This window comes from Taeniopygia guttata, chromosome 3 (genome assembly GCF_048771995.1).
Source record: "Taeniopygia guttata chromosome 3, bTaeGut7.mat, whole genome shotgun sequence".
Lineage (NCBI taxonomy): Eukaryota > Metazoa > Chordata > Aves > Passeriformes > Estrildidae > Taeniopygia > Taeniopygia guttata.
This window is the reverse complement of record NC_133027.1, coordinates 45578449-45594347: the sequence shown is the minus strand read 5'-3', so window position 1 is coordinate 45594347 and position 15899 is coordinate 45578449. Positions and strand designations below refer to the sequence as shown.

Sequence of the window (15899 nt, the reverse complement as noted above, 5' to 3'; positions counted from 1 at the left end):
ATGTAAAATAAATGTTTGTAATGTGCAATTGTCAATAATCAGCATTGTTGTAATTGTCAGCCTGAGTAGTCTGTTTTCTTGGATTCTCATGTAAAATCTCCTTGTGGTAGTTGAGTATTTCTGTGCTCCTTTGATCATGAGTATGACAGTTTGTCTTAGTAGTGTCATTTTCTAGTACAGAGCTGAGATTCCAGAGAAGAGACAGAAAATTCGATGTCAATCTACTGGAATTGTGTGTTAAGCCATTATCATGCTAACTTGGAGTAAGTATTAGAAAAAAAGTTTATATAGTGCACACCATAACCAAAATGGGGTGTAATTGATTTTAGTAATTATTATTAATTTCTATCAGTCCATTTTTTTTAGTACCCTGTTTCTAAAGACAGACTAAAGGATTTAACCCTACATCAATTTTCTGTTTCAACATAAAAGGAATTTTTACAAAATGTAGCAACAATTACTTTGCATTTAGTACATCATTACGTATTGCAGCAGGAATGTATAATCCCTGAAGACTTGCCAGGAAGCAAGCCTACAGTGAAATGAAGCACAAGTGCAAAGAAATACTTTTTTTTTTTTTTTAAGCAATCATTATACTGCATGTTGGAAAATTCTGCCAAAACATTTTAGCACTTTTTTTCATTTTTCTGACATCTAAATACTTTCATAGCTTCTACATACGAAAAGTGGGATGCCATTATGGAAACTGATTGACTTAGTAAATTATTCTTTTTCATACGTCTAACCCTACTAGCAAAGTTAGAAAAATTGAAATACAAGCTATAGAAATCTCTTGACAGGTGCAATGATTTAAACATACTGTATTTATTCTTTTGTAAATGATGAATTTTCAAATCTGGCATCTGTTTTTTAGCAGTGTGAAATAACTGTGACTTTTTTCCTTCATAATGTTTTGTGTTCTTTGATGTAAAAAGTAAAAATCACAGTACTGCTTTTTTTGCTGGCATTTAGCAAATTGGCTAATGAAATGAGCAGCATTTTATCATGCATGGTACTGGCCATGGTAGCCACTGCCTCCATAGACATGCATAGCTATTGTGTAGACCAGAATTTAAATTAAAGGGGTTTTTTACATAACTGAACTCACTGCTACCAGGATAATTTTATTGTCTGTTAAATTCTTGTGAGCTTGTGTATGATGCATTTATCTCTCTGCTCCTCTCGGGGCTGACAATTAGACGTGAAATTCTGTAGTCGTAATGAAATGCAGAGCTATTTTATAATTGCCAAGGGTAAAATTAGCAAAGTCAATTATTTTCCCTTAGGCTTTTCCCTGTAGATATTAAAAGGCTGCAAGGTAATTGCCTTAGGTAACACTTTGATTTTTAAATAACATTAAATATAGGAATTGTTGTTGTTAATTCGTAGTAATTTTCTTCTTCTTGCTACTGTTATAGAATATTACTGTAATGATGTTAACAAGAATCCAGGCTCAAGGTTTGTGTTTTTGGGGTTTTCTTTTAAACTAGAGCTCATATCTCTGATTAGTTTGCTAAAGTTATGCTAAAAAAGGTTTTGGGGTGGTGTTTTGGGTTTTATGATTTTTGGTTTCTGAGGTACAAGGACTCTAGATTGCTTTAAATGTCAGTTAGAAAGCCTTCTGTAAGGTAATCTCTGCTGTTGTGCTACTACAAAATCATTGCAAATTTTGTTTTTTGAACACATAACAATTCAGAAGAAAACATTCTCATTTTCTGCTTTGTGAAATCATGGCACATTAATTATGAATACGAAATTGGTATCAACTGAGGCTTAAAATATTGAAGGGCAGATGCAAGTGCTACGTTTTTGTAATCATGGCAAAGTTCTACATCTTTTAAGTTAATAAAAACTGTTGAAAATGAATACTAACAAAAGCCTTTACAGTACAAAGCATTAAATTGATCAGATCAGATGTGTTAACAATTCTTTTGTACATTCACGTTAACTTTTTGATCACCTTATATAAACTATTTGGATGGTGGCTCTTCTTGGCCTGCTGGTTGCAGTGATAAATCATGCTGTTGATTGAAAATTATATGGATAAAACCTTACTTCAGAACTGCATCCTCTAGCAGATTGTTTATTGCTAATCCATGGATTTAAGAACAGAATTGAGCCCAAAGATGAATTGATTTAGGATCTTTTAGTAGTTGTTATATCAGCAGTGGAATGGTGAACCTTTGGCAAGTAAGGGCATGTTTGTGTTTTGCTACTTAACTAACAATGCAGTAATGTGTGACGATGTGCTGATTTATTGGATTAGAGTGTGTTTATATGGGATGACAGGGTTATCCTGATAGGTTTTCTAATTTTGATGTTGCAATGCTCTGATACTAGGATTGTGATAAGATATATGTAATATATATGTGGAAGTCATTGTAAACATGTAGGTGTGGAAGTGATGGAAAAGTAAATTATGTTTGCCTAACAAAATAGGGCACCTCCCAGCTATTCTGTGGGATATGTGACCATAAGCAGTTTTAAATAAATGTGCTAATAAATTATTAAGTGTAAAACAATCTGTTTAATGGATGGTTCTTTGTTGCTATCTAAAGACAATATGTCTTTAACATTTGTTGTCTTGCTTGTTTGCCTAGCCAAGGATATGGAGATGAAACTGCCGAAAGCAAATCTTTTGAATAGAAGTCCCTCTTTGGTAGCAAAAAGTGTTTGTTTTGTCTTTGACTTCTGCTTAAGTAACCTCCAGTTCTTATAATATTTTTAGGCTGGCATTCAGATGCAAACATAGCAAAAGTAAGAAACATTAATTGGCATTTTTGTCACCTCTCACATGGATGTGGGATATGGGTATTTTACCACAAGTGATATGTGGATACTGACCATGATATTATCAAATAATGTGCTTTTTCAGTGTTTGTAACAGAGAAGTTGGAAGAAGTCTGTCACAGCATTAAAGGTGGTGCTTCCTTGAGCATCTGAATCGTCAGTTGTCTTACGAAACTATAGAGGAGGTGCTTAAAAGACATAATTAAAACCAATTGTGATGCTCTTACACTCTAAAGAGAGTGATGCGTAGAACTTTAGAAGGCTGAAATGGTGCATTTTAGTGCAATGCCTAGAAAATGATAAAATAATCTGCAAATGCTTTTCTTGTAACTTCATAAACCGATAAGAGGGCATCCCTTTGTATTTAAAGAAAGAAAGCCCACAAACCAGCCAAACAACCAAAACAAAACCACCAAGACCTAACATATATAAGACAAAAAAATAAACCACCCCAAAAGAAGAAAAAGCCTACCCCAAAAACCTGAAGTATGTGTTATGGTAGTGTTCTCTGTAGTTCTTACTGAAATCTTAAGAATTGACTCAGTTTTCCCCCCTGTAATTCAGTAAAATCTTTTGAAATTATTAAACTCTTCACGGAAACACTTCAAAATCTACAGACTGAAAGCTTGGAATTAGATTTAAGAATCTTATCTGTCAATGCAGAGCTCTGCCAGAAGACCACATTGTAGAGCTTTGTTTTATTAAGTATTATTTGATCATAAATAAACAGAAACACAGATGTAGTACTTACATAGTGGATCCATTTCCTTATGTTAAGTTTATGTATTGCTAAAGGCATAAGTGTGTTGTTTATCAAATAAGCCTTGTGTTTACACTAACATCAATAAGTTACTAATTTAAGTCCTCCTATGTCTTCCTTTTGCAACCACCTGAAGGTGCCCTGCACTTCAGATAAGAACTGTTTATCATGAACTATGGTTTCTACTTCTGTATCATCAATTGTGGTCCTATGGGAAAGGCTCAGTTTGGACCTTAAGCAACCTTGCTGTCCAGTGCAGGATATAGAGAATACCCTCTTTCTGAAATTATGCCAGTTGCTCTTTTGATGTAAATTGACATTTTTGAGCATTGACAAACAAGCCAGGTTAGAATCTACAATTTTAAGTGTCATTTAACAAAGGTGTTACTTGTATCAGACTTTTTCTTTCCCTGAATGATGTCAAGAGAAGAACATAAACTTGTAAAAAAAAAAAAAACCTCCGTCAAGAATCTGCTAAGAAATACCCTTTTTAAATGGAAACTAAATGTTAATAGTTGCTAGTGTAAAGGCAACCATTAGGAGCTACTGACTTGTAGTAGATTCAAATTACCATCCCTCAGAACAGTGCATTTTGTTTGAGGTAAGTAGAAGGTCCTCCTTCTTAAATGTAGTGGAGATGAGTTATTTTCAGAGCAATGAAAGTTATTTGGAAAGAGAGATTCTTCTTTGTTATCTCTAGTGGAAGATTTGAACCATAAATATCTACTAAGTATGTTTACAGCATATATTATTATTATGTTTTACATAACATAATCAGAGAATTCTAAAACATGAATTTTCCTACTGGGATTCAGTAGCTTTATTGATCAGAGAAGGCAGGATGAAATAATCATGGAGAAACATTGTGAACCAGAAGTAATGTGTTTGCTCCCAATTACAGTATTCATACAGAAAACTGAAGCTGGTGATAAAACCATTTTGGAATCTTTTATATATTTTTAATTGTTTTTAACTCTTTGTCTTTGCTCACATATTAACTTTCTTTTTCTTCCCTAGTATAAGCTGCTGTTGGAGATGAGTATGTTTAAAATTATCAGCTAACAGAGCGGCTGGGTGACAGGAATTTGGTGAGAAGCAGAGATCAGATTGGATCAAATTAGATTAAGAAACAGTTTATAAAGTTTGAGAATGATGTTGTCTTCTTGAGGGGAAAAAAAAGAAGAAAAATAAACCTTCCAATTTTTATGTAGAGAGCCGATTAAAGAGCTTTTCTGAAGCGCTTTATCATGTCTGTCTTAGTGTACCTTCCCCTGAGGCACTGTTTGATGGTGATGTACTGGACAAGATAGGAAGTAGGATAGTATCTGTAGTGTTGAGTATTTTTGTTTTAATTTAATATTTTAGAGTGCCACAGGGGCATGTCTCAAAAACAGACACTACTGAAAAATATAGGTAAGTTTAAAGAGCTCTGAACTGATTTATGGAAAAGTACACTTAAGAAACACTACTTTGTCTTGATATTGGTGGGGGAGAAGAAAACCAAGAAAGAAGTCTAATGTTTTTGAACCTTTAAACTAATGGGAGATGACACAGGGCAACACAGCTAACATGATTGAATTATTACATAATAAAGCTCTTCCTTAGGCAACCCTAAATAAGCAGTTCTGTGTCTTAAAATATTGAGATACATACTGAATATTGTCATACAACTTAGCATAACTTTTACTGGAGAATGGAAACACACTCTTAAGTACTAAGAAATACATAATAATTGATAATTATGTATGAATCATAATGAAGAAAAGTGTTATGTGTTATAATTATTATATTTAAATGGCACCAAAATGTACTAATTTACATAGAGGTAAAATTAGATTTCATTTACTGTAAAGTAAAATATAAAAGAGATGGTAATTGAAACAAACTTTGTGTTCATTTAATGGACATGTATTGCTTTTTCTTCCAAATGTTCTCAAACACTGGATTTTAAATAATATCTATTTACTGAAGTTTTATTGACAATCATGTAAAATTCCTTTGGTAGGAAAAAGGCAATTTTTGTAATAGCTGGTGAAAGTATTTCTCCCCATTAGGAGGGGGAGAAAAATCTTACGTGTTAGCGATAAAAGGTTAAAATCCATTGGAATCACTACCTGGTAATCAAATTTTTCCTACTACTGCTGTAAAACTTCTGTTGAGCATTTCTGCTGTCCTTAGAGGCAACAACTTTTATGATATTGATGATGATGATAAATCTGTGGAATGATGCTAGTGAATCTCCTAATCTCTGCATTGTACTCTTCTCATTGTCTCTTTTGATGCTTGTGTCTGTGGAACAGTTTCTTGGCAAGTTCATCTTTGCCATTGTTCTCAAGAAGTAGCCCCTGAAATAACACCTGAGCAAATGAAGCATTCCATTTCCTGAATATTCCACAGGATATTTTTTATTTCACATTTGCTATGTATAAATTAATATTTGTAAAATTTAATTACCTTAATGGCTGTGGTTATATTTTTGAAAAGTAATCTTTTAGAGAAGTTAAATTAGAGGATTAGGTGACACAACAGCTTATTACCTTATTAATTCAATTAAAATTCTAAAAATTAGACTTAATCTGTAATTGTGATAGTGTTAGAAACAGTCTCCTTTTAGGTCAGTAAGAGTCCTGTTGCATTGCAATGAATGCCAGTTTTGAGATTAAAACTGCTTAACTTTACCTTTATTCCTAATTAGTGCATTCCTCAAATAGGTTTATCCTTTACCTTAGTGGCCTTTTGCGCCTGTACTGGTTTTTAAAGCTAATGCTTATGTTAAGCTTTCCCAAAGTTAGACTCCACGGGGGTTAGTATATGACTGCATAGAAAGAGTATATTTTTCTGATTCTTGGCCACGGCACTACTGGAAGATTTTATGTTTAGATTTCAATCTGTTTTCTGTCCTCCCACTTCTACATGAAAAAATACTTCTAAAAAGAAAGAGTGATTTCTGCCACTCATCCCTCATGGGTGTCTGTGACTTACAAACAGTACCTTGTAGCAGAAGGATTGCTGCAGAACATGGAAAGACTGAAGCTCAGACTGATAGTAGAATATGTCATCATAGGTATGGTTGTACCATCAAGTCTAGATTAAAGTCTTTCCCAAAAATACACTGCAAGAATATTTTTAAAGCATCAAGACATGGTGCTGTTGAGAAAGAATTGTGAGTGTTTGAGATTCTGCCTCAATGTCAGATTGACCAAGTGACTGACAGTCTCAGGAAGTTTTCCATTCAGTTCTGATGAATTTTCAGTGACCTACCAAAGATCTTTACACCAATTTGCACAAAGTCCATGCAATATTCTTGCCTCTGAATCATCTCACTAACAATTTCCTCAACTTACATCTGAATTCACCTTCTTCATAGTAGCAGTCAGACTTGTCCTTCTACTTCTCTGGTCTGCCCAGCAGACTTATGTCAATGTTTACTGCTTGAGTTCATTAAACAAATACCTGTCATTATTCCAGGTAAATACTGTCTTTCTCGGAGATAAACTGCACAGCTGCTTCTAACACCTGGTTTAGTAATTCTTTGTCTTATAGAACTGCTGTTTGCCTCGTAATTAACAGAATGGTCTGGAAAATACAGATATGCTATCTACATGAAAGAGAGGGCTTTTCAGAAATGACTAAACATCAATGAAGATAAAAATGAAAGAAACTGAAGAAAGGCTGAATCTGATGAAAGTCAAAGGTTATTCAACATCTCAAGACAGTCACTAATGAGTTCTGGGTAGCTGGGATCTGTTCCTCTTACATTTGCTCCCTTAATGTACAGCACTGAATCGGCAGTTGTCTAGTGGTGAACACTTCAAGAGTCAGAAATGTTTACATGCTTGAGATATATATATGTGCGTGTGTGTGTGTGTATATATATATGTATAGACATATACATTTAGTTGAATGTTAAAGTAAAATTTTGGAATTTTTCTTTTTTCTAAAGTCAACCCCCCTCACTTTTCAGAAAAATTGCCTTTGAAAGATTTAAGACAAACATTAAAAAAGTCTAAATTTAATATTTCTGTGTCTGTTAACAAGAATATGTATCCAAGATCAATGCCAGAATATGTAGCAAATAGATATTCAAAAGAAAACAAAATTTATTCTAAGAAATTGAAGCAATGAAAATTTTTGAGTATATGATTTTTTTTCTGCATGAGATGCATACTGTGGGAAAGGGCTCTCGAGCCAGCAGTTCTCCTACTTCATTCACCACAGATATTGGCACTGCCTGCATTTCTTAAACAGAGATGTTTGTTACAGCTTTTTCTTTCACAGCTGTGAATAATCATCATGGAGGAACTCATTGCTAAATAGCTTTAGCCCTTACACAAATTATAAAATTAAAACGAATTTTCACAGAATAGGTATGAAGTGAGAGTACCAGTGAAATTTCTTCAACAAAAGCACTGGAAGAGGCTGCACAGGGTTGCATTACCATCCATGGAGGTCTTTAAAAGATGTGTAAATGTGATGCTTAGAGACATGGTTTAGCAGTGGACTTGACAGTCCTGGGCTTAGTTTGGACTTGATGATCTTAAAGGTCTTTTCTAACCTAATGATTTTAAGGTGATGTCCTCCAGAAATGATATTTGCTATGTCAGCTTCATTCTCTTTATAGCTGAAGAAGTGGAAGATTACAAGTTTTGTTTTCATGGCTTTCTTCGAAATCTGTTTCTCAAACATAGTAAGATTCCTATTGAGAGTGCATAGGAAGCTAAAAAGCAATCAGATCTGTACTGGGTGAAATGCTGTCTCAATATTATCTGAAACAGTCTTTTTTTGTGCGAGTATTTAATATATACTAACTTTCATCTTTGCATGTGTAGGGTATTTGGTTCTAGAGGTGGATTTTTATGACAAGGCAGTTAATATACAGTTTTGTAGGACTCGATATTATAGTAGCTGGTATATAGTCAACTGTACACCTGGAGTATTTGTGATGATTTGGTTGCAATTCAAAGCTTTTAGCAATAGTGATAACAATCTAAGATTAGTCTGCATGGCCTTTCTTAGTCTCCCAAGAATGTCGCTATTTTTAATAGGGAAATCTATTCCTAGTACAATCAGTAAACTTAACTCTTACCTAAGAGAGTATTTGTCACCAGCTCTGTAACTTTGACTGTATTATTTCAAAGATGAGGAAAGTTGTTATTGGTGCTGCAGATGTAAATAATGTAAAATCAGCTGTGGTCCTCCTCCGTCAGCTGCTGGTGTTACAGAATGGTTGAGGTTGACAGGGATCTCTGGAGATCTTGCAGTCCAAAGCCCCCGTTCAGGCAGGGTCAGCTAGAGGCAGTTGCCCAGGATTACATCCAGATGGATTTTAAATATCTCCAAAAATGGAGACTTTTCAACCCCTTTGGGCAACCTGATCCATTGTTGGATGCCCTCATAACAGACTGCTTGCCTGTATCCAGGTTGCATTTTGTGTTTTCATTTGTGCCTGTTGCCTCATCCTATCAGTGGGCAGTGTTGAGGAGAATTTGGTTCCCTCTTCTGCATTCCTTCTGATCAGGGGTTTATACTCATTGTACTGTAGGAGACGCTAAAATCGATGTGCCTGTAAATAGGGCAATAGATTATATATTTTCCCTTCTCTTTTCACTGCTGTAAAGCTTGTCTTTAAAATGAATCTCTCCGTGGTAAAATTTTTTGTAAAAGTGCCTTAACATCTGGAGTAGTTTCAGTGTAATAATATGGTAAAATGCATAAAATTTTAGCAGTAATATAAATGAGTTGATTGTATTTTTAATCAAAATGCTGATGTATTTGACTTCTTGTTGGCTAGCAAGAATATTGAATTTCTCGATAGACTGTGACTGCTTGTTAATATCAGTGTTTTGAAATTCAACAGCATTTCACTTGGAATCTAGAATCTGATTGCTACTACCCCTGGTAAAGGAGGATGTTGATTCGTCAGTTTTAACAAACATCTTCAGCTCCATTAAGTTGATTCCATCTGTCAGATGCTAAACGATCTTACTTTTGATTCATGTTTGTTCAGGTACAGACGGTTTGAAATAGTAAATGCTACTTGCAGGTACAGTTTGTGTTATTCACTAGAATCCTCAATTCATTTATGACCATATCCCAGTTTAATGGTTGTCTGCAGTAGCAGCAGCATTTTATAACCATGCTCTCCTGTATCACTTATGGATGAGAAGGGTCTTATATCTACAGAACCCTGTAGTCACTATACCTTCTTTATTCACTCTTTCATATAGAAGAAAGTTGTAATGAAATTACCCACCTAGAAGGGTCAAGCTGAAGTAATCAGGTATTTCTCTAACCTGGGTCACTCAGCAACAGCTGTTGAGTACTTTAGTGCAAGGGTCTGCTGCCATGGATCTGCAAAGGTATTATGAAATTGTGTAAGGTATCATGTGGAAGTAGACAAGGAAAATTATATTTCTTCTCTTGGTTATGTTTTCTCTAAGGAAAATGACTGAATTATGCACTAAATTTCTTTACTCTGATGAAATCCAATTCTGTAGGTAGTGCTGTATCAGCATAAAAAGTGTAGCTTAACACTGGTGAAAATCTCTAAGGCAGACTGACCTTAACGTAGATATTTAACAATATATAGCAATTTTCAAATTGATGGTTGCTGATATTTTTTATGTCTTAGAAACACTTTTTTAACAAGTAGTGGGGCTGGGGTGATGTGCTTACGCTGTATTATTATATTGTAGTTTACTACTAATTCATCATTAACAGAATGAAGAAAACCATAAGTGTGTTTTCCATGACCACTTAAAGCATGCTAGAAAGGCAAATCACTGTCCTTCCTGTGCGTTCTCTACTGAGAGAGAGCCAGATCCAAAAGACAGTAAAGCTCAAGACGATTTCAAACAATTAATCCAATAGGATTCAATAAACATTAAAAACATTCTGTAGGCTGACACACTTGGTTACCTGTATGACTAATGATGTTTGAGGAGATTACCAGGAAAGGAAATTGAATTTCACTGTTCTTGGAATTGCTTGTTTTTCACTGTTCTTGAATTTCACCATTCTGTTCTCTTACAGTTTTTGCTTCCCCCCCCCCCCCATCATTATTTTTTTAAAGGCATTATTGAACAATCAAAATCCAAAATCAACTCTTGGCTGAGTTTTGTCTTCAGCTTCCTAGTATTGCAATGTTTTTGGTCAATTTCTGTGGAATTATTGACTGTTGGAGTATTTCTCAAACGAATGCTTCTTTGGGGAGGGAAGTGCTAGCTGAATGGATTTTTATCTGTATATATAATAGTTCATGACCATCTAATTTTCTTCTTTATTTCTGTGGAGAAGTCCTGCTACCTTTTCAAATCTACACATCAGCAGCAAGGATTAAGGTCTGTCAATAGCAGATGTGTGAGGAAAGGATACTGTTTCAACATAAGGATGGAAGGAATTACTTGTGGTCCTTCTTGGAAGGAATTTGGCAAAGCTAAGGAAGTTTGTCAAATAGAAATTGTGAGGGATGAGGAACAAAGTTATACCCATTGCTGTGTTCTTCCTTGTGCTGCTTCCTGTTTTCCCACAAGAGCTTCATCCTTTCTGTGGTGTTTCCTTTGAAAATATGCAATAGCGTCTGGAGAGACACCACATTACTACTCTGAAATTGAGTGGTCTATGTAATCAATTCCATTTCAGTTGTTGAATTTAAAATAAAATGACCATTCTTTGAATGGAGCTCAGATTCATTCCTTTTGTAAACTAGAAGGAAAACCAGGGAAAAAAACCGTAAGTGGTGTTATGTTGCAGTAAACCTTACACTAAGTATTTTGAAGATGAGTGAAGAGAGCAAAGTGCTTGCATTGCTGAGTTGATGGCACCAGTGTTGTCTTTTCATCCAGGCTGTTTAAAAGCCTTGTGAAGGATGAGGGGCTCAGAATCCATTCTTTTTACTGCTCTTGTTAGAGTCTGAATCATATATTTTAACTCTGGAGAAAGTAGTCTACCAAAATGTCTTCTATTCTGTTATTCCCCTGCATTCCTTCTAGCATAGAGCTTCACTTCCACACCTCTTTTTCTCTAGACAGAGTTGAATCTGCCTTGACAATAAACTGCAGTCATGAACTGGGCTGCTGTACATGCAACAGGGAACATGTGGCCCTATTCTGTGACTTGCTTGGGATGATGCTTTGGGAATTCTGAACTCTTATAAATAAGCCCTCAGGAAACTACACGAAATTCTGATTTCAGGAAAATGAAGGAGGACATTCATTAAGTGATTGGTTGGATGTCCTGAGTAATTTTCTGAACTAAGTGAATTACCAACATTTTTATTTATTTCTTCAAGTAATACATAGAAATTTTGATCTTGAGTAATTAGACTCAAAGTAAAATTAAAGAGTCTTGAAGGGCTAAAGCTGTGTCTTTTTGATAAACAATTTACTACACCAGAAAAGGGTAAATTTACCAAATTTCTAATCTGTAACCCTACAGAGCTCTTCTGGGAAGAGCTCTTCTGATACACAGCATAGTCTTGTGGACTATTTTATACTTGAATGTATTGGAGAGGTCAGAGCATGCGTTCTAGCTTGCTGTGGAATGAGCAATCAAATGGTTGTGTCCAGAATTTACATCATGTTATATACTTAGTCTGCCTAAATAGTAGGAGAGATTTTAGCTTTAACAATCCATCTCTTTTCCATGTATTCATCCTAAACAGATGGCCTTTGTGTTGACTTTTTAAAAGCAGAACACATCCCTACAAAAAGTGTTGACATAATACCTCCTTAGGAAAAAAAAAAAAAGACACTGCAGAACTATTGCAAAATGTGTTTAAAGGGTGTGGAATCACTTGCATGTGCATTTGTCACCTGCAAATAATGGGTCATCCCCTGAGCAATACCTAGTCATGGGGATACTGAAGGAGCAGAAAACAGCACTTTGGAAGACGCTGATGCAGAGTGGAAAATGAAAAATACAGTGGAAGTTTGTTTTCTCTCAATGAGTGGTTGCTCCTGCTCATCCCGTGTACCTATGAGGAACCAGGCTTCTCAAAAACATGTTGAGGAGTGCAAAACAGTGGGAAGAGAGGTTATGAATTGTCTGCCTTTAGTCTCTATTGGGATGCTGTTTTCCAGCACTAGCTCTGGCAATCTTTTCTTCTCTTCCCTTATCTCTGAACCTTTTTAAAATGGAGCTCAACTGTCAAAAAAGAAGAGAAGCAGTTGAGATCACTTCATTTTTCATCTAACTTTCTTTCCCCTCAGATTTACATCTCGGAAACGTCAGCGCTGGTCAGGCAGAAAGGCAGCAATGAGAATGAAGACAGCTCAGATAGTGTTTGCTGCTCTTACGCTGGCAGACTGCATGATTTTCTGGAAAATCAGTTCACTGTTGCCATTTTTCCCCTTATATTAAACAGTAGGGAATAAATTTAACAGGAGATGTTGATTGCTTTCAAATTTTCTCATGAAAAGTGCTACCTAAGAGCTAGACACTGTATCGTGTCATGAATACTACTGAATCTGTAATAATTTTTCTTCCTCTGTCACTTTGGGATGCAGAGGAAAATTGCCAGGTTTCCTTATTTCTCATTTCTTTCCCCAGCGTTCAGGACTCCAGGCCACTGATGTTAAGCAGGAGGTGCTTTTCATAGAACAGATTAAGGGTTGGTGAGGTAACAGAGCCTCATGCAAGCATCCCACTGTGCTCTTGAAACTGGAATTTCTCTCCTGGTAGCGATCTGTATAGCCTTACATCTATCTTAAAAGTATTTTATATATATATATTTGGAAAGAAGGGGGGGGAATATTAATACTAAATTCTCACTGGCATATAATGCTCAATATGTCACTTCATGGTATTTAATAAAAGGATTATATAAATAGTTCTTGTGTCATTCTCCTAAGATGCTTTATAAACTCTTGGAGGAAGAGGTACAATTGTTCACAAATGTTTCACTAAGCTTGTATTAAGTCAGTTAAAATTGCCTTGGAGAGTAGAGTTGCACTAAAAAGAGGGAGGAGAGGTGGAAAAAAGAAACCCCAAAACAGGGTCCTGCTCAGTCTAGAGTTTCAGGCAAGAGAGGAAAAGGTCTAGTTATCCAGAGCCAGCTGCATTGTTAAAAGTTCATACTATCACTTTGACATTTAGAGTAGGACTCTGTGTCTTTGTAAATTCCTCTTCGTATTACCAGTGTAGGTCTCTGAGCTCAGACCATTTCACAAACCATAACATTTTTGAGTGAGTGATTGATCTGTATTATGTGTCTTAGCCATCAGAAGAATCTTGGGATGTTGCTTGTATAAACTGTAATACAATCTGATCCTAGGCATTTAGTTACAGACTTTCATAGACCTATTGGCGATACTCAGTCCTCCTGGATTTGGGAATAAGGCTTATCTGATACCTTAAAAAAAAAAAAAAGGCAAGGAGGGTGAGGGTTGTTGTTAAAAAAAAAAAAAAAGAGCCCCTCATTTTCTCTGTTCCCCCCATTAAATAACTCAACACATCTGGTAACACTGTAGGATCATTGTCCTTTCAGTTCCTTCAAAGCTCATATTGCTACAATATTTCTTCGGTGTCTAGTTTCCTAAAGGGCAATGTGATTTTTTTTTTCAGGCTGTTTTTGTAGGTCTTGCAAATTAACCCATATGCATTGCAAGAAAAAACATGACTTTTAATCAGCACCATTTCTAAAGTTAGCGCTTGCTATGTGTATATGAATATGTATATGAGCCAGTGTTTAAAAAAAAAGAAAACACAACCTTTCTGCTTGTACTCAAAACTAGCATACAAATGTGGTTTTATTATCAAATAAAGCATGCCTAAATGTTAGAATATCTTTCCGTTAGGGCTTTTATCATTTGACTTCTTGTCTTCAGTTACAAGAATGATAAAAATTGAAACTAAATCTTTTAATTCAATAAGAACTACATTGAATTTTAGGAAGCAGATACAGACTCATATGCATAGGAAATTAAACATTCAAGAAATTAAAACTTTGTGAGCAACCAGAGGTAGCCTCAAGGTGTGCTTATTTGAAATGCCTGCATTTAATTTTACAATAAATCTGACTATTTTGTTCCAATTAAGACAGTTCATGTGCACAACGTCAAATTTTACAGTAGTTCCAGGGAGACTGCGGACTACTTGTTTTACATTCTGGATCAAGTTCAGATTTTTAGGCTTTGCTTGAATAAAATAAAAAGCCTGAACCCTGAAGATAATACAGATTGATAAATCTGATTTAAACATTCCCGTGTTGCAGACTTTCAGTGTATGTGGTACAGCTGAGCCTCAGGCCATGCACTAAATACATCCACAGTGCATTCCCAGGGCACCTGAATACCAAATGATCACGTTTGAAAGGTTACCTTTCTATGGATTCTGACTTTTCTGTATTAGCCACAAAGATTAGAATTTTAACAGCTCCCAAGGAGAGGTATTGTGAAGTATTTACTTGGCAGGAAAAAAACAAAACAAAACAAAGCCCAGATGAGGTACTGTCTCATATTCATGAACTGGGATTTATTAGTTCTGTGAACGTCCTTGCGAGGATACACTCTATAGTTCACACTGTAGGAAAAACAAGTCTTGTTTTTCATTTATATTAACTTAAAACTTTGATAGAAGAGTTACTGTAGTAGAGATTTTAGCAGAGACATATCACAGAATATATCTCAGGTAGTCCTGAAGTCTTTCACAATTAGCTTTCTTCGTGGTTTATCTCTCTGGAAATCTGACAGTAGCTTTGTTAGTCAATTTGGTGATGATTAAAGATGTAAGGCTTTTTCTCCTTTTCTTTTACAGGTTGTCGAACTCATTTCAAGTGCTATTGGTGACTTAGTTCAAGGGATATATTATGAAAACTCAAAATCATCTGAGGTAAGAATTTCACTAGATTTATGTACCCTAGGCATTTGGTGATATTAATGTGTGAGTACTGTAAATACGATAACTTTCTCACCTGTTTAAAAGGAGGGAGAGGGCAGAAGAGTTGTTAGTCCTAGTGGATTTCAGCAGTAACATCATTATGACACCTGTAAACTCTGATAGAAGTTTCTAGAAATGCTCAAGGAAGAACTATTTTGATTTTGTGAGTGCTTAATAGAATACTGTCATGTGTCATTACCAGGAGCTCTCGGCACATCTTACTATAGGTTTTCCAAATGCTTCCAGAGGTTCCTAACCAAGGTTCAGTTGGAGATATTAATTTCAATGTTGTCTACATCATTCATATTTTTATGTCAAATGTGTTGTTTCCAAGCCCAAAGAAGTTTACAGAATGCTTCTTTTCAAATTTATAACATGTCCTGTCTTCTGAGTTTTGTCCTGGAGTGCTAAGAGTATAGTCCTGTGTTTTTCTCCATCAGAAGTCACTGTGCACATATTTCAGAAGTCAGCA

The 15899-nt window shown here is 35.4% G+C and overlaps 1 protein-coding gene across 5 annotated transcripts in view; it reads left to right on the top strand.

The window, feature by feature from the left end:
• PDSS2 (decaprenyl diphosphate synthase subunit 2) overlaps window positions 1-15899 on the top strand; it is a 111251-nt gene that overhangs the window by 69788 nt on the left and 25564 nt on the right. For all 5 annotated transcript variants that reach the window (XM_072926751.1, XM_012572761.5, XM_030267687.4 and 2 more), the window contains one exon: window positions 15305-15379. In XM_072926751.1, the coding sequence (XP_072782852.1) occupies window positions 15305-15379 (75 nt within the window). The remainder of the gene's footprint in view (window positions 1-15304; window positions 15380-15899) is intronic.